The sequence below is a fragment of the Asterias amurensis genome, chromosome 10 (genome assembly GCF_032118995.1).
Source record: "Asterias amurensis chromosome 10, ASM3211899v1".
In the NCBI taxonomy this organism is placed as follows: Eukaryota; Metazoa; Echinodermata; class Asteroidea; order Forcipulatida; family Asteriidae; genus Asterias; species Asterias amurensis.
This window is the reverse complement of record NC_092657.1, coordinates 15,554,074-15,578,337: the sequence shown is the minus strand read 5'-3', so window position 1 is coordinate 15,578,337 and position 24,264 is coordinate 15,554,074. Positions and strand designations below refer to the sequence as shown.

The 24,264-nt window shown below is 35.2% G+C and overlaps 1 protein-coding gene and 1 pseudogene across 1 annotated transcript; both read right to left on the bottom strand.

Moving 5' to 3' along the window:
- Positions 1–1,191: 1,191 nt before the first annotated feature.
- On the bottom strand, positions 1,192–5,593 carry LOC139942731 (uncharacterized; annotated as a pseudogene).
- A 2,256-nt stretch (positions 5,594–7,849) lies between these two features.
- On the bottom strand, positions 7,850–12,546 carry LOC139943185 (monocarboxylate transporter 11-like). The gene is made up of 3 exons (XM_071940001.1): positions 12,396–12,546; positions 10,919–11,062; positions 7,850–10,198 (listed from the first exon to the last, which is right to left on the bottom strand). Exons 1-3 carry the CDS (start codon positions 12,529–12,531, stop codon positions 9,714–9,716), a joined length of 765 nt encoding a protein of 254 aa, XP_071796102.1. The 5' UTR covers positions 12,532–12,546; the 3' UTR covers positions 7,850–9,713.
- Between the last annotated feature and the right edge of the window lie 11,718 nt (positions 12,547–24,264).

Below are 24,264 nucleotides of genomic sequence, written 5' to 3'. Positions count from 1 at the left end.
GAACCCTATTTCATTTTCGGACTAATGAACCCCCCTGTAGACAAATTTTGCGTTCGGACTATCGAACCTTCCGGAGTATCCGGAGCAAAACATCTAAAGATCGGGTCAGGTTGCATGTGTTTCCTGCAGATCCCAAGTATGGGCGGTTGTTGGCCGCGAAAGTCAGACTCACAAGAGCAAATGTGGTCCGGTCCGACGTCTTTTTCAGCGCTGCGCAGCGAACACTTTGAGCCGTCGTGCTTCGAATCCGGAGTACACCACATATTTGACATGAAGATAAAAGTTATTATAAAACATGACGCCATCCCAACAACCTTTCCAGAGTGGGAAGTCAAAGAAGGTACCTGAAAGACGTCACGAACCTAGAGGAGCGTATGCCAAACGTGAACAGTTCATGTAAGTTTGAACTTTGAGGGCATGTTTTTAGCTTGCGAGTCACCGTGCAGGGTAATCCGAGTGGACCGTCCGCACAGCAGCCGTAGTGCGTGCAGTCTGCTCCGTGACCGTAGTTATGTACGTAGGCATCATACCGATCAGGTACCCAGACGTAGTGTACGGTGCCAGACTACACATTTTCCCTTCAAATATCGCGCCTCGATTGACGTCACGAACAGCGCACTCTCGGGTCGGTGCCTACTCTTAAATTTGTAAATAAAATTAGAACAATTTTTTTAGAACCTTAGTTAGCTGTTTATTCACATTCCACTCATCAAAACACACTATCTTAGTGACAAAAGCTTCATTTAAAAAAAAATACCACTTCAAGGTGACTGTAACTAACGGGAAACAACACATCAAAGACTGATTGATTTGAGGTATGCTGATGCAGCAGGGTGCAGCATGAATCCCATGTATCTAAATTTACAAGAGAGATGTTGGCTAAATGGTAGTTACTCCATTTGATAATCAACATTTGACAAGGTCTAGGTTCATGGAACAGGAGGTTTCGGCACCAAGAATCGGGTAAGGTTTCAAACAACTTCGTGTGATGTTCCTGTCTGTAAACACTGTTTTCACGCAATTGTCTAAAACATTTGCACAGGGCTGAATGTATTCATACAAAATTATACTTCTGCGTTACGCTAACTATTCCAGGATAAACTATAGCCACACTGGACATAGTTTAAATACAGTGTTATTCACTACCCAATAAACTGGTCCGGCAGCCCAGCGTCTACAATTATATTTCGTTTAGCTTCTACCTAAACTGTCAGGCCAGTATCTGTTACTAATAGTCATTGGAACCACTCATGTAGCGTCTTGGTCTTCACTGGTCTGGTCATCCTGTTCGTCAAAAAGTGGAAAAAGTGTTCGTCGTCCAGATAGCCATCTTGCTCTCTCGTGTAGCGTCTTCGACACCATCTATACACCTGCACCGATGAATATCTTATACAAGCAAAGCATCCGTGTCTCCAAAGAGTCTTGATGCCAGTCCAGACGGAGCTTACTAAAATACAAGAACATAAGAATGTTGCATTAATAGAACAATTTAAAAGCAAGCTTTTCATATTTTGTTTGAGTTTGTTTATGTACACAACGCCACCCCCGCCCCCCACCCACAAACCATTCCCCCTTTCTGGCGATGTACTCTCTGTAGAATCAACGTTTCGGGGTGTGCGTGTGCGACTTTAGGAAGTTTCATTGGTCAAAATAGGGCTCTTTAACAGACGCATTATCGGCACAAATCGGTGTAAGTTTTTTTTTTTTTTTTTTTTTTTACAACCGTGTGTGAAACCGGTGTGACAAGAGATTATGTTCATCAAGTGGCGACTCGTGTAACCAATTATATTCTATCTCAAAGTGCCTTTTGGTCACTTATTTTTCATGTTATCGTCAATCTAACTTATGGGTACACACACACTCCTTACATCGTAAAATGTTGATGACGCCGTTTCAAAATGTGTGCGAGTTATTTATGAATGTTTGTAGATTGGCATTGTAACATACGAGTGTGGGATGGAGGAACATGCTAGTATTAAATATAACCGAGATCTCGGTTTGTAACCGTATGAGGGCGTGTGCGAACCAAAACAACATCTTGCAAAATCTGTTTAATGGCAATATTTATGTTATGTTACCGGTTTGTTTGTGTGTTTTGTGTTTGACATTCATGCAAGAAAACAACACACATGCATTGTAAATAAAATAAAACTGCAGTTGTGATAAACCCAATTGTTTACTTACTTGCAACGAAAACAATAATGCTGAGATTAAGAAGAACTAACGCAGTTGAAAGAATTCCCTTTCTATCATCTACAAGTGGCCCATCGTCATTTGGCATGAGGAGCAAGGACGCCGCCAGCATGTTTATGAAGACGATCCCAAGTGAGCACAACTGAAGCCGCTGTTCAATTGCATCCTTCATTGGTTTCAGGTATGCGTGGATGAGCAAGAAGAAGACAGGCAAGAAGACAGACACAAATAGTGTGAAGTGGTCATCGGGTCCGAACAGCAGTATGAAGGGCGTCTGCATGATCTTACGGGTAAGTTCAATTATCTCCCAGTACCAGAACTCGGCTTTGTAGTTTTCACACAGAAAACCTTTCCAGCCGATTTTCGTGTCAGGCTCTAAGGTGTCACTGTCAGTCCCTTCTGACTCCGTGACAAGGCCATCAGTATCTTATGTCCTATCTTGGGGGACATCGAGTAGCACTTGACCCGTATTCTGACTCGAAACAGGTGCTTCTGTATCCTCTATCCCATCATTGGAGGTACCGGGTAACACTTGATCTGAACCCTGAGTCGGGAGAAAATAACGGGAAAACCCACCCTTGTTTCCGCGCGTTTCGCCGTGTCATGACATGTGTTTAAAATAAATCCGTAATTCTCGCTGTCGAGAATTGATATTGTTTTACTGTTTTCTCAAAAAGTAAAGCATTTCATGGAATACTATTTCAGGAGAAGTCTTTCACCACTGCCTTCTACACACAGAGAAAAGATTACACAACTTGTGTAAAATATTACCTGGTTTAGATGTAGTGGGCGAACACTATAACTATTAGGTAAAACTTTACCCAACAGGCGTTGGGTAATATCTTGCTTAATAGCTGTGTAAAAGTTTACATAAATATTGGGTAGTTTTCTTTACTGAATTGTTGGGTAAACCCACTCATGTAAAATATTACTTAATTTTGAAGTAAAGACTTTACCGCTTTACAATGTAAATAGTTGTGTAAAACTTTACATCAATATTGGGTAGTAAAAATATTACCTGTTTTAGATGTAGTGGGCGAACACCATAACTATTAGGTAAAACTTTACCCAACAGGCGTTGGGTAATATCTTGCTTAATAGCTGTGTAAAAGTTTACATAAATATTGGGTAGTTTTCTTTACTGAATTGCTGGGTATAAACCCACTCATGTAAAATAATTACTTAATTTTGAAGTAAAATATTTACCGATTTTTAATGTAAACTGTTTGCCTTTAAAACTGGTAATAATATACACAATGCTTGGGTTGAATACTAGCAAAGTGTTCTTTCATGGAGTTTAGGGCTGTAATAAATGGACACATCATAAATACTGAGACTTGGCGACCACAACATGAATTTCAAGATAACAACTTTTTAATAAAAATTTAATGGTAACAACATTAACAATCCAAAACATCACATGTGCAAAATGGGGTGTTCTGTATGTTTCATAATCAATCAACAATTTCAGTGAATTTAAAAAATAAAAAAAAAATGTACCTAATTGGCAAGTTCGGAATAAATACTTCCAGGCTAAAACAGCTACTGTAAGGTTGTTCCATAAATCAACACTGTTACAACTATCACATCTCTTATGATTTTGATACTTATTTGCAAACAATACGTGCAAAAACTTCTTTAACTACAATGCTTCTGGAATGGTCAACATTAATTGGCAAGGTCAGACTAACACAGCTTAAAGAAGAACTCCAAGGTCAAATTCAATTTTGGGTTTGAACAATTTGTATGGGGAATTGTTGGTTTAGCCTAATTGTCGCTAAGCAATTAAAACGGCGTTGAATTTGACATTTTCACAAATTTGACAAAACTGGAAGGGTATTGAATACAAATTTAAATTTGACCTTTGAGTTCCTCTTTAAACTGTAAGGTTGGTCCATAAATCCAAACTATCACAACTATCACATCTCTTATGATTTTGATACGTATTTGCAAACATTTTGTGCAGATGAATCATGAGATGAACAGTAAGCCCTGAACTCTCGAATAGTGCTGCTTTCACACTGCCTTTGAGTTCAAACACAACCAACTCAATGAACTCCCAAACGCCAGAACACTTCTCCTGGTAGCTCAAGTCGAAGACAAAGTGTGTTTTGAAACACACATCCAGTGCTTTCACAAGAGATGACTGTTCAAATGCATACTGTGCTCAAAAATTACGAACACTTGCTGTGGAGCCAGTGCAGACCCACCTAGTATCAGCATATATGGTTGCGATCTGGTGTCCCTGTTGATGTCTTTCGAATACTGGTCCAAACTTGTGTTTTCCTGCATAAAGGGGAATAATATTAAACACAATAGGTTAAATTTCAATGGGGGTGCAGTACAAATTGTATTACACGTGTATATTGTGTGTAATGAACTCAAAGTGTTGTACAATTAAACCAATTTTGCTGTAAAATAATGATTTAATCTGATTGTCTTAATAAGGATGGGGTACACACAATGTCAGATTAAATCATTATTTGATATCAATAGTGGTTTAATTATCATATTACAACACTTTGAGATCAATAGAGACAATGTTCCAGTACTGCAATGTATGTGCAATACAAGTTGTACATGATGTACATGCACATAAATTTAAAAAAGTACAAATAAAAATTGAAATAAAATAAAATAAATAAACAAACACATAGGGGCCTAAAATTAAACAAATTAACAAAGTGTTCAAGGATGGATACTTGCAGTTCTGGAATAAGGTGATAGGATCCAAGGAGGAGAGATAATTTTGGTGCTGAATATTCAATCCCACATAACAGTAGACTACCTGAAAACTTTGATTTTTCTTGATCTTTATCTGATTTTTCTTTTTGTTCTTTTTCTTTCTTTCTTTTGGTGTGTGTGTGGGGGGGGGGGGGGGGTGAGAGATTTCTTGAATAATTCCTTTAAAAGGTTAAAATAAACAAAGGGTAGATGTGTTTGTGCGATTCCCCTCTCCCAGAATTTGCATTTTAAGTCAATTGTATCATTTGTCAGTATCTTGTAAAGACAAAATGTTGAAAAGTTATTTGATTGTACTTCTGAACAAAAAGTTGGCCCAATCATTGGCCTGATGCACCGTGGCTGTATGCAGTGGTGGTGCTTTAACACAGTGGCGATGTACATGTGTACAATGGTCTCCAACGATGCATGTGTGCACAATACGGGGACCATTGATCAGACCTACGTATGTATTTGTGATATTCAAGTCACTGTTCAAAAGTTTTGTCAGTCTAAATATGACGTTCAACTGTCCCTTTATCTGTGCTAACGAGCCGTGTATAGTCTATCACTACAGATAATAACATCAATACAGAAATCTGTTATAGTACTTACCTTCAAACGTCTCAACTAAATGAGGGAAGTTCCACTCAAGAAGTTTTTCCTTCATGAGATCCATTTGAATGTGTGTGTGGTTACACTGTGGTACTGCAGAGCGCGACCCCAGCAGACAAGTCACACGCTGCGTATTTTGCACAACACTTGAGTAAAACATTGTGGTTTACTAAACACCATGTAAACTTTTACAACCAGTTCAGTAAAATTTACATAATATGTGTTTAAAGTTGCTAAGTTATGTAAACTATTAGTTTTACTAACTTTTTGAGTAGTTTTTTATTTACACAAACATTTTGTTTAAATTTTTCATTAATTTTTACTTATGTTAAGTATTTTTTTACTTAACACATTTAACATAACTTTTTTTTACCATTCTTTTTCTGAGTGTATAAACCCTGTAAGTTATTTGTAAATCTGTGATATTTTTGTTGTTCTGTACCGAAAGGGTCCAATGGCTTTAATAGCCAATCACATTCATAATCCTAATCTGAATACAGGGTAGGCCTAAAATACTGAAATAGTTCAGCCTCATTGTACGATACGCGTACACTGTATGGAACGATACCCTAGTGTGCACACTGACATACATGTACACACTCATTAAAATAATATTTTTTTACAAAATGAAAACAGTGATTAACCCCGGCGTAGTCGGACCAACAGTAGGACCATAATGTACAAACAACCAATGATAAGTTTAGTTATAATGTGTAGACAGTTTCAACAATAAATTTGACATTTTTTACCTGAAATATTAGAGCAATTTGCGTTGTTATTTCCACTTGAAATTGAAATGCGAGGTCGTTCCGTCATGGCAGGGTGCAACGCATCACGTATTCCCCGGGGACTATACAGCTACATCACCCGCGTCGCATCCTGCCGTACATGTACATTGACAGATTTCATTCGCACTTTTCCAGTGCATGTTTCTCATGATTTTAGTGATACTTCTCACCCCACTACAAGTATAACTGAAATATTATCCCATCAGCATTCAGAATTATTTGGGTTTTGAGTAATTCAACCTTGAAAAACCCCGAAATGTTGATGAAAATCAGACACTGTTTTTCGAACATTCCACTGAATTAAAAACATGGCCGCGTGCCAACGATCGCCATAGCTTGGCTCTCTATGTGTGCCGTGTACACTGTGTATTACGACCTATGATTCAGGCCAGACTGCAGTGATTAATCAATACTCTCATCTTTGAATGAAGTTCAAGGTATTTTTTGAGTGTTAAGTATTAGCAAACTTCACTATGATTCAAGTGGACGATACCATATTTCACTATAAAAAGAGTTGCTTGCCGTAAGAGTGGTATGGCGGACAAAAGGAGTTTTACATTTAGAGAATTACACAGCTAAACCATCTGATTGACACTAAATATTATATATTATTTTGTCATGGTATAGAGTTGGGATATTCATAATTTAATGTCCATCTTTTTGGGGGTGTTTTTAGGAGGATTAAACTGAACACAAAGGCATGCAGTGTTGTTCTGGAGGAGGATGGTACCAGGATAGATGATGATCAAGTACTTATGGCCATCCAGTCACATACGCTGATTCTCCTGAGGTGGTGCGGAATGGACTTCAGTGGCATCACAACAATTTGATTCTTGCAAACTCAATGAGGGGGACTGCCAGATTATACGTCTCGTTCTGAAAGCAGTGCGTTAACTTCGTCACCTGACAAATCTCCGATCAGCCGGTCTTGTAAGTACTAAGGTTATATAGATGTAATTTTGCATCAGGGTATAATGAAAATTAATTTGGTGTACCCTACACCTATGTGTGATAGCACCGTATATGTACTCGGTGCTTTTCCGAGTCATGAGAAAAATAACAGTGGGTACTTCAGACAATTAAATAGATGTACTTTTGCATCAATGTATGGCAAAATTACAATTATATTTAATAGAGCAGATGTGCTCATGATTAGTATGTAATGCATGTGACTTCGGTGGTTGAATCTAGCAATGTCAGCAAGTGGGCATTTCTGAAGACTATTATTTTTTTAAGAAAACAAATAACTAAAAATACACAGAAAGATACAAAATAATTAGTTTTCCTCTAAATCATTGTTTATTAATTATAAACTATTTAAGGCAGTGGACACTATTGGTAATTTCACAAAATACTTATTGGCATGAAACATTTCTTTGTGACAAGTAATGGGGAGAGGTTGATGGTATAAAACATTGTGAGAAAGGGCTCCCTCTGAAGTGACGTAGTTTTCGAGAAAGAAGTAATTTTCCACGAATTTGATTTCGAGACCTCAAGTTTAGAATCTGAGGTCTCGAAATCAACCATCTAAACGCACACAACTTCATGTGAAAGTGTGTTTTTTTTTTTCTTTCATTATTATCTTGCAAGTTCGATGACCGATTGAGCTCAAATTTTCACAGGTTTGTAATTGTATGCATGTTGAGATGCACCAACTGTGAAGGCTAGTCTTTGACAATTACCAAAAGTGTCCATGCCTTTAAACATCACTGTTACTCAGCAAAAAGATAAACCAGATTGTCCATCATCCTTTAAATCTAATTGAGGGGACATCCATTTATTCCAATGTAAGGTAAACTAATAGTTTTGTTGTTATTTGTTTTGCGGAACTATAAGGGCCCTCTGCAGATGCTTGTTGTGATGGTAACACAAAGTTTGGCCGCAGGAAAGGCACCAAGTCCAGAAGCTTTGTTACAGTACATGAGGTAATTATTCCTGGACGATACTTATTTTAAACCTGTATAGCATTCACCTAACTATAAAGGATAAGACAAGTTATTTGTACAGTTATACACATGTATGTTGAGAAAATGCCAGAAGCCCAATGGGAAACAAAGTATTATTGTGCCCCTGTACACCTGTTCAAACCAAGAGAAAGACATTCATTATGCACATAAGCCAACTAAACTATATGGAGTAATTCGAGGTTTATCAATTCCATCATAAAAGCCTGATCAGTGCATTAGCAATGTTCTCACTCGGGGCCCAGAGATGTGTGGAGAGTAGCCAATGATAAAAATGGCGTTTGACGTTTTAAAAGTGTCACAGGCATTGTGTTTGTTATTTGAACGGATTGACGTGCTTACTTTTTAATACGTGTTTATTGTTTAACCACTGCTATTTACGTTTTAAACACTTCACGTGTGTACAAGATTAATGCAGTTAGTTTTTACCTTGTTCTAAATTGTATTTTCCCAACAGGATGCTGCTGAAACTGATAAATTAACAATGACGAAACCCCTGGACTCGCCCCGCCTTGTAATTTATGTACATAACAACGAAGTTCAGCAGATTGTGGGGACACCATTGGAGTGGTCTCTAACCCCAAGACTGCGGTAGATTGCGTCATTTTTCTACTTGGTGTTTATTATACTGTAACGAACTGAAACTGTGCGCCCCGCCGGTGCGTTGGAGTGGCCCCGCCGGATCTTGGAGGACAACGCTCCCACGGCAGCTGGCTTGAACTTTTGGTGAACTGTTCTGTGATTGGACGAACTATCGATGATTTATAACATTGTATAACATAATTGTAGAATATTATCCAGGTGCGCGGACCGGATGCGTTCTTTTGGCGCCTTTTCTAGCAATGTATTGTGTATGATTAAGATGTGAAGACAGACCAAATGTTGAGTTCAGTGATTGAGCATGGAATAAGTTGTCCTTCTCGAAGTTTTAAATAAATCAGTGTGTTTCATATTGAACGGAATTTGAGTTCGTTTGTTTTCTGTCTGCGTTTGGCTACAGAGCAAACAAGGACCCTGGCAGTACGTTACAATACGTTTGATTTGGATTACCCACAGATTTTCTCCCAGGGATTAGGCTCTCTCCAACAGTTAATTGTTGGAGACAAATACACTGGTCAAGCAGGTTAAGTAAATTCTGCACAAAATGTCAAGCCTTGGCAAGTACTTAAATAAGTCAAACATCATCTCGTCACAATTCGGTCTAAATTCGTTTTAAATAGTTTCCTGAACAATTAAACATTAGGTTATGGATAAAAGCTCACAGTTGTTTATCAGGAGTTTAACCAAATAATATGTTCACATACTGTCGCGATAAGATCCCCCCTCCCCCCAAAAATGAACTGAAACTAATACGTGTTTATTGTTTAAACATTGCTGGTATTTAAATTTTAAACACTTGACGTGTGTACAAGATAAACACACTGTTCTGTTTTTATTTTAAACACCGTCTGTGTGTTGATTTTAAACACCGTCGGTGTGTTGAATTTAAACACCGAATATGATTATAATTTAAACGTGTACACATAATAAACGACGTTAGGTGTTTTAAAAGTGTCACAGATGGGTGTTTATTTATGTGTTTAAAACCTAAACACTTGTTTTTACAGTGTACATCATCGTCCCTTGTCTCTGGCTCCTCGGTTGTGAGAGCTGCCTCATAACCATCTTGACTCCCACTAGCTGCAGGTGGTTTCATCAGAGCTCCAACGACAGCGAGATGTAAGAATAATCCTCCAAGTAGTAACATTGTTCCCCTCCAGCCGTAGGCGTCTAGGGAAAGCTGTATCAAGGGCACAGCAACCAGGAAGGTAACAGAACTGCCCAGGGTCGACACGCCATATGCCGTTGTGACAGATCTATTAAAATAGCTTCCAATCAGATGCTTCGTTATCACGAATGATATGCCAACTGCTGACCCTAAAACGAAGAATGAGCAATGGAGAGCTGATAGTATAACACATTAAAGGAAGGGCTCCCTCTGAAGTAGCATAGATTTTGAGAAAGAGGTAATTTCGCATGAAAATAATAATAAAATTCTAGCCAAAAGTCTTTTTTTTTCTATCTGGAAGCACACAAATTCGTCCAACAAGGGTGTTTTTCTTTCATCATTTTCTCGTAACTTCGATGACCAATTGATGATTCAAATTAAGCTCAAACGTGTTCAGTGCCTTTAAAGACACTTGACACTATTGGTAATTGTCAAAGACCAGTCTTTTCACTTGCTGTATCTCAACATATGCATAAAATAACAAACCTGTGAAAATTTGAGCTCAGTCGGTCATCGAAGTTGCGAGATAATAATGAAAGAAAAAAAAAACACCCTTGTCACACGAATTTGTCTGCTTTCAGATGCTTGATTTCGAGACCTCAAATTCTAAATCTGAGGTCTCGAAACCAAATTTGCGGAAACTACTCTACTTCAGAGGGAGCCGTTTCTCACAATGTTTTATACTACCAACCTCTCCCCATTACTCGTTACCAAGTAAGGTTTTATGCTAATAATTACTTTTACTAGTAAATACCATTAGTGTCCACTGCCTTTAAAGGGTCTATGTACTTTTTGTAGGAAAAAAAAAAAAAACACAATTTCACTAAATGGACACATTTTTTCCGTAATAACAGTCTTGTAATACTAACCTGCAAATACGGTAAGGATGAGGGCGATTGTGTATAAACTGGACAGGAATGGCGCAGTTATCATGGAGACACCAGCAACTAATCCACTCACTGTCACCACAGTCCTGGCGCCAAATCTCTCTTTAAGTGGGGTTGCTGAGACACCTGTTCAGAAACAGCAAACTTGTTAAAGAAAACAGGGTTAGGATGAAGACGATTGCGTATAAACTGGGCAGGAATGACGCAGTTATCATGGAGATACGCAGCAACTAATCCACACACTGTCAACACGGTCCTGGCTCAAAATCTATCCTTTACTGGCGGTGCTAGGATGCCTTTTAGAAGAATTTTTTTTTTCTAAAGCAAAACAGACATTTAGAGGAAGCTGATCATGTTTACCCACATATTATTCGGTATAGCCAGAACTATTGGAGGGGGGGGGGGGTCGAAAATTTTTGAAAATAAAATGGAAATTCTGATAGACACGTTCTGAACTGACTGGCTTGTTAACACTTGTTGTGCATTGATGTATAAGTACTTCATGTTGTGTATACATGTAATGTGTTGGGTGCAACCTTAGAAGATGCATTTCTTTAATTTTGCGCAAAATGTAGTTTTGTTTTGGCGCAAACTCTGTTTCCTTTTTTTTTTTTTTTTTTTTTTTTTTTTTTTTGGGGGGGGGGAGTACGCACGATTGGCTTTATAAACATGTCATTTCACCCAATGAGTTGCAATTGCGGTACCAGAGTATATACTCCGAGCCATGCGCACACCTGTGCTCACACTATACATGGATAATAGGGTCGAACAATTTTTTTTAGTTATAAGCTCAATAAAATTGTAGTAAGTACGGTGCTCTTAAAGTGTCATCCGACATCCAAGATACTGACATAAATATCTCCGGATGACGTACTCCTAAACGGAAATAAGTCGACATACCGAGATAATTTTGTCGGGATGTCGACATCCAAAAAGTAGGTGCAGACTCGTGTCTCAGTGATTGCAGCCACTAGGTTTTGTGCATATTAGAATTTAGTTCAAAATATATGAAACATTAGTTTGTGTTATGCCTTTTCCAACTTTCTATGGATGCTATAAGAATCCTGAGTTGATGTGGATGGTATTATTAAATTTTGGAAGATTTGTTTTTCTTTTTTACCATGCAAAAACTGTTTAGTGACACCAACCACCAAGACACGCACTTATGGACTACCTATTTTTATGTTCTTAACCCCAGGCTAAATTGGGCGCCAAAGTCTGCGATTCAACTTTGAGGTGTTGACCGATGCCCCAGTACAGGATAAACTGAAATAGCAGGTTCAGTGGATTTTTTTATCCAGATGTGGCAGATGAAAACCAATACTGGTCGGTGGGAGCTGTCACAGTGGTGACTTCATTAAAGTGTCCCCGTTGAAACCCAACCAATCATAATTAACGACGTAAACGTGATAGTTTAAGCTGAATGTCGTATTCCCAAAACAAACTCGATCGTGCTTACCTGCGAAATATCCTCCTGCGTTGACAAAAGCAACCATCCAGCCAATTAACCAAGTCGAAGTGGCGAACTGTTCTTGTAGTGTAGGTAACATCATACCACAAACCCAACACAGCAATCCAACCATGAAGACCACCATCTTGTAAAGTCTCAATTGAAGAGTGCAAAACGCGTTCAAAGCAGCCGGGCTTCATTTTTAAACAACCTTCAATTATATAAACGACTTGATAGTCAACAGTCTTTGATACGGCAAGCAGATATAACTCAAACTCAGAATTTCTGTTTTGTATGTCTGACTAACACACGTTTTATGAATGCGCTACATGACCTTTGCGACAAAGCGCAGTGTCATAAAACTCTCATTACGTTCGCTTGTGTGGTGTCGTGTCGTCAGTAGCATTAGCTTGATCAACAAATTGTACATTTACCACCTTTCATAAAAAGGTTATCAATGGTTGACCTCATCTAGACAACTATACAGTACTGATGATAATAAGGATTCACTGCATGACAACTTCTGTTGCTGGTCTACCACGCCGTCCATGGATCCTCACCAATCTACTTGCAGAACTCTAAAAAAAAAAATCCAGGCATACCCTCTAAAAACTAAAGAGTTGAACCCAACACTTGCATGAGTTCGGTGAGTGACTACACTTTCCAGCATTATGTTCAATCCAGCATTTTAGGGTATTCAGTCAACAATTTAAGGGCCCGTTAAACGTTAAAACGCTGGATCCAAGTGTAGTCACTCACCGAACTCATATGCAAGTTAGTGTGTGATTCAACTCTTTAGTTTGTAGAGTGTATCAACCATATCGCAGACTACGGTCATCATACTCTGTGCTTCTTCAGGTTTCCCGATCGCACTACTCTTGGGGTGACCACAGCTTTTCCCACGCAGGGCCATCTCTCTAGAACAATCTGCCTCTTCTTCGTCACCAAGCCTCCTCCGCTACTTCTTTCAAACAACTACTCTAAACCCATCTGTTCACTTTGTAATTATGTTTCATTGAACTGTGTGCACTGCATCTCTACCTAATTTAGTCAAAATACGTCAATTGTATACAGCGCCATGAGCGCCATGCCTGACGAACTTGAGCGCTTTATATAGGTCACTTTTTTTGTATTGACACCTTACAAAAGGATAAAGGGATAATACTTCATGTTTAAAAAGCATGCGATTCGTCACCTGTGTCCGCAGAGTTTTTAAATGTATGATTCAAGGTTAATTCAAATAACGGAAGCTTGGCAGAAATTTAAGCAATAATAAAATAATAATAATAATAATAATACTAATAATAATAATAATAATACTAATAATAATAATAATAATAATAATAATACTAATACTAATAATAATACTAATAATAATAATACTAATAATAATAATAATACTAATAATAATAATACTAATAATAATAATAATAATAATAATAATAATAATAATAATAATAATAATAATAATAATAATAATAATAATAATAATAATAATAATAATAATAATAATAATAATAATAATAATAATAATAATAATAATAATAATAATAATAATAATAATAATAATAATAATAATAATAATAATAATAATAATAATAATAATAATAATAATAATAATAATAATAATAATAATAATAATAATAATAATAATAATAATAATAATAATAATAATAATAATAATAATAATAATAATAATAATAATAATAATAATAATAATAATAATAATAATAATAATAATAATAATAATAATAATAATAATAATAATAATAATAATAATAATAATAATAATAATAATAATAATAATAATAATAATAATAATAATAATAATAATAATAATAATAATAATAATAATAATAATAATAATAATAATAATAATAATAATAATAATAATAATAATAATAATAATAATAATAATAATAATAATAATAATAATAATAATAATAATAATAATAATAATAATAATAATAATAATAATAATAATAATAATAATAATAATAATAATAATAATAATAATAATAATAATAATAATAATAATAATAATAATAATAATAATAATAATAATAATAATAATAATAATAATAATAATAATAATAATAATAATAATAATAATAATAATAATAATAATAATAATAATAATAATAATAATAATAATAATAATAATAATAATAATAATAATAATAATAATAATAATAATAATAATAATAATAATAATAATAATACTAATAATAATAATAATAATAATAATAATAATAATAATAATACTAATAATAATAATAATAATAATAATAATAATAATAATAATAATAATACTAATACTAATACTAATAATAATAATAATACTAATAATAATAATACTAATAATAATAATAATACTAATAATAATAATAATAATAATAATAATAATAATAATAATAATAATAATAATAATAATAATAATAATAATAATAATAATAATAATAATAATAATAATAATAATAATAATAATAATAATAATAATAATAATAATAATAATAATACTAATACTAATACTAATACTAATACTAATACTAATAATAATAATAATAACAATAATAATAATAATAATAATAATAATAATAATAATAATAATAATAATAATAATAATAATAATAATAATAATAATAATAATAATAATAATAATAATAATAATAATAATAATAATAATAATAATAACAATAATAATAATAATAATTATAATACTTTAAAGCCGTTGGACCCTTTCGGTACAGAAAACAAAATGAAAGTGAACAGATTTACAAATAACTTACATAGTTTACAGCAGGTAGTGGTGAAAGACTTCTCTTGAAATATTATTTCATGAAATGCTTTACTTTTCGAGATATCGAGAATCACGGATTTATGTTAAACACAAGTCATGACATGGCGAAACGTGCGGATACAAGGGTGGGTTTTCCCGTTATTTTCTCCCGACTCCGACGTCCGATTGAGCCTACATTTTCACAGGTTTGTTATTTTATATAGAAGTTGTGATACACGAAGTGTGGGCCTTGGACAATACTGTTTACCGAAATGGTCAAATGGCTTTAAGACATTGGACACTGTTAGTAATTGTCACAGACCAGTTTTTTCACTTGGTGTATCTCAACACATGCCAAACCTGTGAACATTTCAGCTCAATTGGTCGTCGAAGTTGCGAGATAATAATGAAAGAAAAAAGAAAACCCTTGTCACACGAAATTGTGTACTTTCAGATGCTTGATTTCAAGACCAAAAATTCTAAATCTGAGGTCTTGAAATCAAATGCGTGGAAAATTACTTATTTCTCAAGAACTAGCAGAGGGAGCCGTTTTTCACAATGTTTTATACCAACAGCTCTCTATTACTCGTTACCAAGTAAGGCTTTATGCTAATAATTATTTTGAATAATTACCAATAGATGATGTGACCTATGTTTACATTTAAACCGCCCTCTGTTGACAAAACACTGTATACGTGATGTTTCGCCAGGCAAAAAGATTGCATACACTTTTTAGCTGGCTGCTAAAACACAAAATGTTTTGCCCGGCGGTATGCCCGCGAATCATGTTATGGTTTTCGAGTGACGTCAGAGGTCACATGGTCAATAGTGTCCACTGCCTTTAAAAATGAATGAATTTATTTGTGTATATCCACTTCAGAAAACCAAAATTACATGTACTATTAAAGACTCAGAGGTTAACCTGGAGGCAACATAAAACATTAAAGATATCGAGTTTAAGATTTTATTTTACTTTGGAGTTTCAATTCAAGCTATTGAGTTGTGACATGAAACCAGGGCACAGTGGGCCAGATCAAGGTCAAACTGTGCCAAAAATAGGCAATTGGTGATTGTTTAAAAAAATCAAAAACTTCAATTTTTGTTATTGTTCCTAATGGTCAAGGGGTATGGAAAGAATTAATGAAAAACAAAATCACTTTAAAATACGGGTTATAACTTTATTTAGTCACAAAATGGTGAAAAAGTGCGGCAAAACAGTTGCACTTAACGGAGTATTTTAACTCGCTGCCCCGTACAGCTCATAAAAGATAACGCCATGAAAACCGCTTCGATGGTTGTTTATAATCTATAATTCATGAAAATTAAAATAATCATCTGTTTACTGTTTGAAACAGCCTGACAAATCACATAAAATGCCTCATAACTGTCATTATTTTTAATCAGAGACAAAATAAATATAAAATGCCACCGATATCCGCTTTAAATCTCACATTTTTATTCCAGAAGCCTAAACCTTCAGGAACAGTCTAAAACAAAATTTGTTTTCGACTTTTTGCGGCCTTGGAAATTATTCAATTTTGAAGTTGTATTCCCTAAGAGAGACGCCTGTTTTGACTCAACCACCCGTGCAACTACTCGCGGTCATATTAATTGTATCTGTTCAGCATCAAAGAAAGGCCACCATCTAATAGTACCGCTTTAGAAATCTTTATGAAAACGCCATTTTGATTGAGACTTTTCAGAAAAGACTGAAAATGACCGAATTCCAGAAGCCCTTTTGACTAATTAATATTCACACAGAGGTCACGCACGTAAAAACGATGAATATTCTGCAGATAAATCACACAGGAGATTAGTGACCTGCGTGTAGACTGTAATATTCGAAACAATTCATAGTCAAGGTAGCAGTAAAAAGCAGTCATCCACTTACCCACCTATTAACTACATGACTCGACTTATAAGGCGAATGTGTACAAGACACTGGACACTATTGGTAATTATCAAAGACCAGCCTTGTCACTTGGTTTATCAATTTTAAGTACTTTTTTGATATTCAAGCTCTGGTCTTGATGACCCATACTTTAATGTTTCATCATAACGTGCACTACCTTGTTTTGCACCACATTCCAATCATCATCGACTGACACACTACATAATTCATCCCCCTCTAGCCACCCTTACCGTCAGCATAATCGATTCTCCTTCCTTTGTTTCAAGTTACCATATTATATCTTTTAATAATAACCTTTTGTACTATTGTTGCTATTATTTGTTTTTATGCTGATAAACAAGTCGTTGAAGTTTTGGTGTGGTAGTTGAAGAAAATACCTTTTTTTTTTTTTTTTTAGAGTCTCAGAAGTTCTCTTTGCACCACTTTTGTAATAAATACTATCAATGAACATTGCATACAAAATTGTCAACCCCGGCGTAACTTACTTCATAATATCAGCAAAGCCTGCTTCTCAAAGTATTATGGCTTTTGATTTGTAACCTGTTAAAAAAAAACATTGGCACCGTGTTCTTGGTTTATTTGTAGTCATGGTTTAGTGTTCATAGTTATTGATCTTGAATTTTGTTGGCTGAAGTGAGTTCTTGGAAACTCTTGTGAGGTCCCTAGCAAACAAGTCGTATAAAAGCAGTGCGCAGTAGCTATTGTGGTCCAGGGAACATGTTGGGCAAAGCTAGACAATATAGTGTTCTGGCGATGGCACGGGATGGGGACTTGAGTCAAGTCTAGGTATATGATCCTGCCAGCTGAACTTTTGACCTCTTATGCATTCACACTTGTAGGCACATTTCACTTGATTTATTAAACAGTTACAGAATTATATTCACTCGTCCACAGCAGGATTAACTGCTGATGTATGAAGCTGACAAAGAACGTCACTTCGGAGCAATCAAATCCAACGCAGAGTTTTTATTTTTTTTTCGAAATTGTGGGTGGGTGGGTGAACTGAAAATCGAAATTCATTTATTATTATTATTAGCTTTTTGTGTTTACAACATGATAAAAATAAGAAGGAAATAAAAGACCACGCTGGTCCAGATCTTCGTCTGGCGCATCTAGCAGGTCTGTTCGCCGTCACCGAACAATTGTTTTCAAACTAAAAACTGTTGTATAAAGTTGTATGTGCTTGCAAATTTCATTTCTAGTTATAACTACAAATTTGTTTAAGCAATGAACAGCTATTATAAACTACTGATGTTGGAGTCATTTGACCTGATAAATCTGCATCAGTTGAGGCATTACTTTGTTCTTTAGTGCATAGAGTATATTGTGAAGCAAATCAATATTAAAAAAATCTAAATTTTGGGTGGGTGGGTGGGTCAAAACAATTCCGAAAAAAAATAAAATCGATTGTTTTTTTTTTTTTTACATTGACTATTACGAATGGCCCCTTATGTCATTTAAAGTTTATGAACTCATATCATTGGGATAACGTAATGACAACGACATGTGGTCAGTCTACATTGGTCCCTGCCGTCCGTGAGTGTGTGGTCAAAGCTGTCGATAGTGACCTAAAATTTATAAAACATTGAGAGAAGCGGCACCCTCTGAAGGAGTGTTGATTGTAAACCGTAGAATGGTTTGCGAATGTTTTAAGTATTGCATTTTTTCTTGTTTTAAAGGCAGTGGACACTATTTGTAATTACTCAAAACAATTATAAGCATAAAACTTCACTTGGTAACGAGTAATGGGGAGAGGTTGATAGTATAAAACATTGTGAGAAACGGTTCCCTCTGAAGTGACGTAGTTTTCGAGAAATAAGCGAGTTTTTCCGTAATTTTCCGCGAGTTTGATTTCGAGACCTCAGATTTAGAATTTGAGGTCCGAAGTCAATCATTCGAAAGCACACAGCTTCGTGTGACAAGGGTGTTTTTTTTTCTTTCATTGTTATCTCACATATCCGACGACCAATCGAGCTCAATTTTCCACAGGTTTGTAATACTATGCACATGTTGAGATACACCAAGTGAGAAGACTGGTCTTTGACAATTACCAATAGTGTCCAGTGTCTTTAATGCACTGGAAACATTTAGTATTGTCATAGACCAGTACACTCATTTGGTGTAATACAACATTATGTAAACATAGCACAAAAACCCTGTGACAAATCTCAAAACGCTGTACAGTAATTTTACATAATTTTAAACATTATGCTAAAAAGAGATAAGCAAAATGCAGCAAGATTACATTGTACATAAAGAACGACAAAAATACAAACAATGCGATAAGCCAATACGAGACAATCCACAATATCACACCACTAGAAAAGGCAATACAAAAAAAAAAAAATACAAAGATTCAAAGATAATGTTTTTTTAAAAAGAAATGTTCTGAGTTTTTAACAATACCAAAGTTTACGATAGCCCTCAAATGAATGGGTAATTGAGTCAAAAGAGTTGGAGCATAACTACAAAAAAGCCCGATCCCCATGAGACTAAAACCAAAACTGATAGAGTAAAATCGTCAAACAATATATAGGAGGGTAAACTGTATCAATGCCTCTACTACATGAAATTGCATGCTGGCATATATCTTTTTAAAACTCGGTTAGGTGAGCGATAATTTCATTGATGGATTTTTCTCTAAGGGAAAATTTAAAACGAATATTAAAACTCGCCTTGGTTTTTGACATTTGTATAGTATACGCTGTAGAAAAACTGGTGCCTTAATTATGGTCGGTATTGGTTACGCTCTTGAACTTAATACAAAATAATGATTTTCCACAGGGGTGATAATGCACGGGCAGGTAGGGTTCGTTTTAAAATGCCGAGCCCTTGGTGGTAAATTTTTACCAATTGGCAATGAATAATACAACGCGTTTAAAGGGTGTGTGTAACTTTTGTAAGACAAAAAAAAAAAAATAATGTCCACAGATTTACACCTTACTTACACAGTTTGAAGATAATGATAGTAGAAAGCTTCCCTGAAAATATTACGTGGTGAGGTGCTGTAGTTTTTGAGAAACGAGTAAAACAATGTCATGAAAGCATTTACAAACGTATTTTACTGACATTGTTTTACTCATTTCTCAAAAACTACAGCACCTCAGTAAGTTATATTTGAAGGGAAGCTTTCCACTATCATTTTCTTCACACCCTGTAAGTTTAATGTAAATCTATGGACATTTTGAAAAGGTACCCAAATCCTTTAAAGGCACTGGACATGTTTGGTAATATTGTCAAAGACCAGTATGCTCATTGTGTGTATCCCAACATATGCATCAAACAACAAATTTATGACATGTTTCACTCAATTGGTCATCGAAGTTGCAACAGAACAATGAAAGAAAAACAAAAACATGTTGTGCACAAATGTATATGCCTGATATACAATACAATACAATACAATAATCTTTATTAGATCCCCAAAAGGGTAATTCAAATGCTCGCGTACAGTACAAACATTGACACTAGTAAAAACATTAAAAACCAGACAAGGGCTATATACAATTACAAGAAAAACCACTAAAAAGCGACAAAAAAATATTGAGATTGTGGTGTGTTATTATTGCACGAGGGATAAAGGAGGATGGGTAGCGGTTTGTCGCAGAATATGGCACTCGCATACGACCAGACCTAGGGATCAGCTTGCTGGCAAGCGCATCATGAAGCAGATGGTTAGCATCATCCAGTAGCATAGTTAGCTTGCCAGCCAGCAGATCCTCAATGCTGTGTCAACAAAGCGGCCGCGACTCCCCAATGATCCTTCCTGCTGCTTTTATCATTGTATTTATGCGATCATTTGCAACCCCACGTACATTTCCACCCCAACAGATCAAGCAGTAGGCCCAAACACTAGCAACCACAGTGTCGTAAAAGTAGATAACATTTTACGATTGACATGAAACGAATTTAATTTCCTAAAACAAAACATACGAGAATTAATTGTGTTCACAATGTAATATACATGCTCATGCCAACACAGTTCATTGTCAAATACGACAATTTATACTGATATTTGTAATAATTGTACGTTCCACTGCCCTGTCTTTCATGATAACATGAATAACGCATCAGACTTGAAATTTGTTATTGTTTGAGTGGAAAATTACCTCTTTCTCCAAAAACACGTTGCTTCAGAGGTAGCCGTTTCTCACAATGTTCTGACTATCAACAACTCTGTATTGCTCTTTAGTTACCAGGTATGTTGTTTTGCGAAAAAATATTTTGAGTAATTATCAATAGTGTCCAGGGCCTTTAATCTCAAGAATAATATGACGTGTTAAGTGATGAATTCAACGCTGCAGCAAACATGCTGTTTGCAGCTCCATTTGTGTTTTGCATTGTTTCAAGACAGTCTGCTGGTAATCGAAGTAGTGTTACCGATAGGACTTAAGATGAAGAGTTTACTGTTGATCGGACTCCTGGCGTTCTGCACTGAAGGTTAAATTTACCATAAACAAAAAAATGTATTATCGCACAGGATAAAGTCAAGTTTATTAACAATTTTAACTTTGTTGGTTCTCTGCATCTCAAACAATCTATTTTTTTATATTGTGCATTGTTTATCCTAGATTGTATCCTCTCTCTGTGTCATAAGGTGTCTTTTTTATTGTTTTTTTTTTATGGTTTAATATTTATATTGTTCATTGTAATGCGCCTTTGAACAACTTTGCCTGGAATTGGCGCAGTATAAACATGTTTTTTTTTCTTTCTATTTTTAAATTTGATCGGGGATAAAAAAATTTAATTTCGTTTTCACCCATACAAAATTAATAATAATAATAATATTCTGTATCCCCGATGCAAATTTAACATATGTTATATCGTTGCGGTACCCGCTGCCAAAACATAGGATTCGAACTGACTCAAGCTACCAGGCACCCTGTTCGTTTAGTTGGTATAAGACATGCCTGTGATTTTTGTTTTCACAGGACTCGGGAAAGTAGGCCCCTATACAGTGCTTACACACATCGGTGTATGGGCAAAAACCAATATATATTTTGTTTTATCACGTAATTATCACATGGCTTCAAATAAATCGCTTATTGATTCACCTTTGTGAAATCCTGTAACATTAGTTACCCATGAGGAGGGGCTTATAATTCGGGGTCTGTGCGATTTAAAGAACACATAATTAGGGTAGGTGGGGACTTTTAGGAGGGAGGAAAGCTACGCCCCGCCCCCACTTGGGATGCACTGGTAGTAATAATATTATGAAACATATGGTTTGAGTTTGAGCTTCCCATTAATTAGTATGGTAAAGCCAACCTACCCAAGGTAGCCTTGTACCAGTTTAAGCCGCGAACGATCAGGAAATCCCTAATTGGAATAACGAATGAAGCAGTTCACTCCGTCCTTTCAGGTCGATCCCAATGCCTCGCCATCAAAACGTAGCCATTTATTACAAAACTTAAAGCTGCATTTCGGGGAAGTAACGTCAGGTAAAAGTAAGCACCAATATTAAAAAAAAAATATATTCCTTTTGGCAATTGAAGTTGACAACAATCGTCATTGCATGCGTTAGAGTGATTTGTTTATTATTTATTTGAATCTAACATCTGACAAAAACACTCGAAAGAAAGACGGTAATTCACCCACAAATTAGTGTAAACAATTACAACTTATCAAGTTCAATTAAAGCTTAAAAACATGAAAGCAATATGTTTAATGAAACCGTTAAATGTTTGATTTGCACTACCCATATGAACAGTGTGATTTCAACATCGCCTAAAAAAAATTAAATGGCTAAAAAAAAAAAAGTAAAACTTGGGAAAATGCACAAAAATTTGTTACTTGAATATTTGTAAGTTTGACTCAAAAATTAGCTTCAAACAAATTCATCGTATGTAAACTGTCCAGTTGTTTTTCTATACCGGCATAAAAAAAACACCGCTTCAAGAATAACAAGGTTTCGAAATTAATTCACCCTCGAGTATATGCCAGGGGTTTGCGTGGGTTTGAAGCTTTGAATCTTACTTTGACGATACTCATCTTCCTTGCGCGTGGTATTGATTAGTGTACGCTTGTTGATAATGCGTGCACCGCCTATAAAATCACAAGCCATGTGATAAGTAAGCATCAGATTGACTATAAACCACAGTCTTATTAAAGTTGATGCGACAGACAAACTCAGACAGACATCAAAAAAGATGGTTTGGGCAGTGGTGAGGATCTGGCTGTTGGTTGAAGTCATCTGGTATTCGGAAGGTATACTTTACTAGATGTTAAATTTACATTCGGAATAAAGAGTATTCATTTTGGTTTTTACCCATTTACAGATGTGTGTTAGCACTGTATACTCAGTACTTTACCGAGTCCTGTGAAAACAATCACATGCATAAAACTCTGATGGGATTCGAACCCACGACCAAAATGAATGTTTTTTACTAATTATAATGTGTTTTGTTGCTATTAATTCAATTTATAATTCATTCTATTATATCGTTGCGGTACCCGCTGCCAAAACATAAGATTCGAACTGCCTGTAGCTGCCGCGCAACCTCGGAAGTCTAGTTGGTAAGACACTGCTCAAGAATTGCAAGGGTCGTGGGTTCGAATCCCACCCGAGTAACATGCCTGTGATATTTTTCCACAGGACTCGGGAAAGTACTGAGTATACAGTGCTAACACACATCGATGTATGGGTAAAAAAACAAAATTAATAATTCATTATATTTTTAAAAATTCCTTAGTGACCATAAAATAAGCTTTTGATGTACTTTGTCACAAGTTTTAGAAAACAAGATTGGTTGTATTGGTTTCCAAACCATGTTCCGATTAACTTATTCACTGAAATGACAAACTTCATGTTTAATGTGTATTTTTTTGAGTTTTTGTTAAGGTTTTTCTCTTGTAGTTTTTGCTTTTATACTTAAGGCTTACTCGGCCAAGTTCAATAAATATTTACTCAATTAAACACACCGGATAAACATTCAACTATCAAAAATGCTCATTAAAATTCAAAGTTTTAGCATTCAATTTGTCTATAAAGACACTGGACACTACTGGTAAATGTCAAAGACCAGTCCTCTCACTTCATGTATCTCAACATTATGCATAAAATAACCAACCTGTGAAAATTTGAACTCAATGGGTAGTCGAAGTTGCAAGAAAAAAATGAAACAACAAAAAACCTTCTCACACAAAGTTAAGTACTTTCAGATGCTTGATTTTGAAATTATAAATCT

Coding starts and splice junctions, on each gene's coding strand:
- LOC139943185 (XM_071940001.1), bottom strand. CDS start 12,531: ATGGTGGTCTTCATGGTTGGATTGCTGTGTTGGGTTTGTGGTATGATG. Junction 11,063..12,395: donor CGCAGGAGGATATTTCGCAG/GTAAGCACGATC, acceptor GTTTCTGAACAG/GTGTCTCAGCAACCCCACTT. Junction 10,199..10,918: donor CATCCTTACCGTATTTGCAG/GTTAGTATTACA, acceptor TCTTCGTTTTAG/GGTCAGCAGTTGGCATATCA.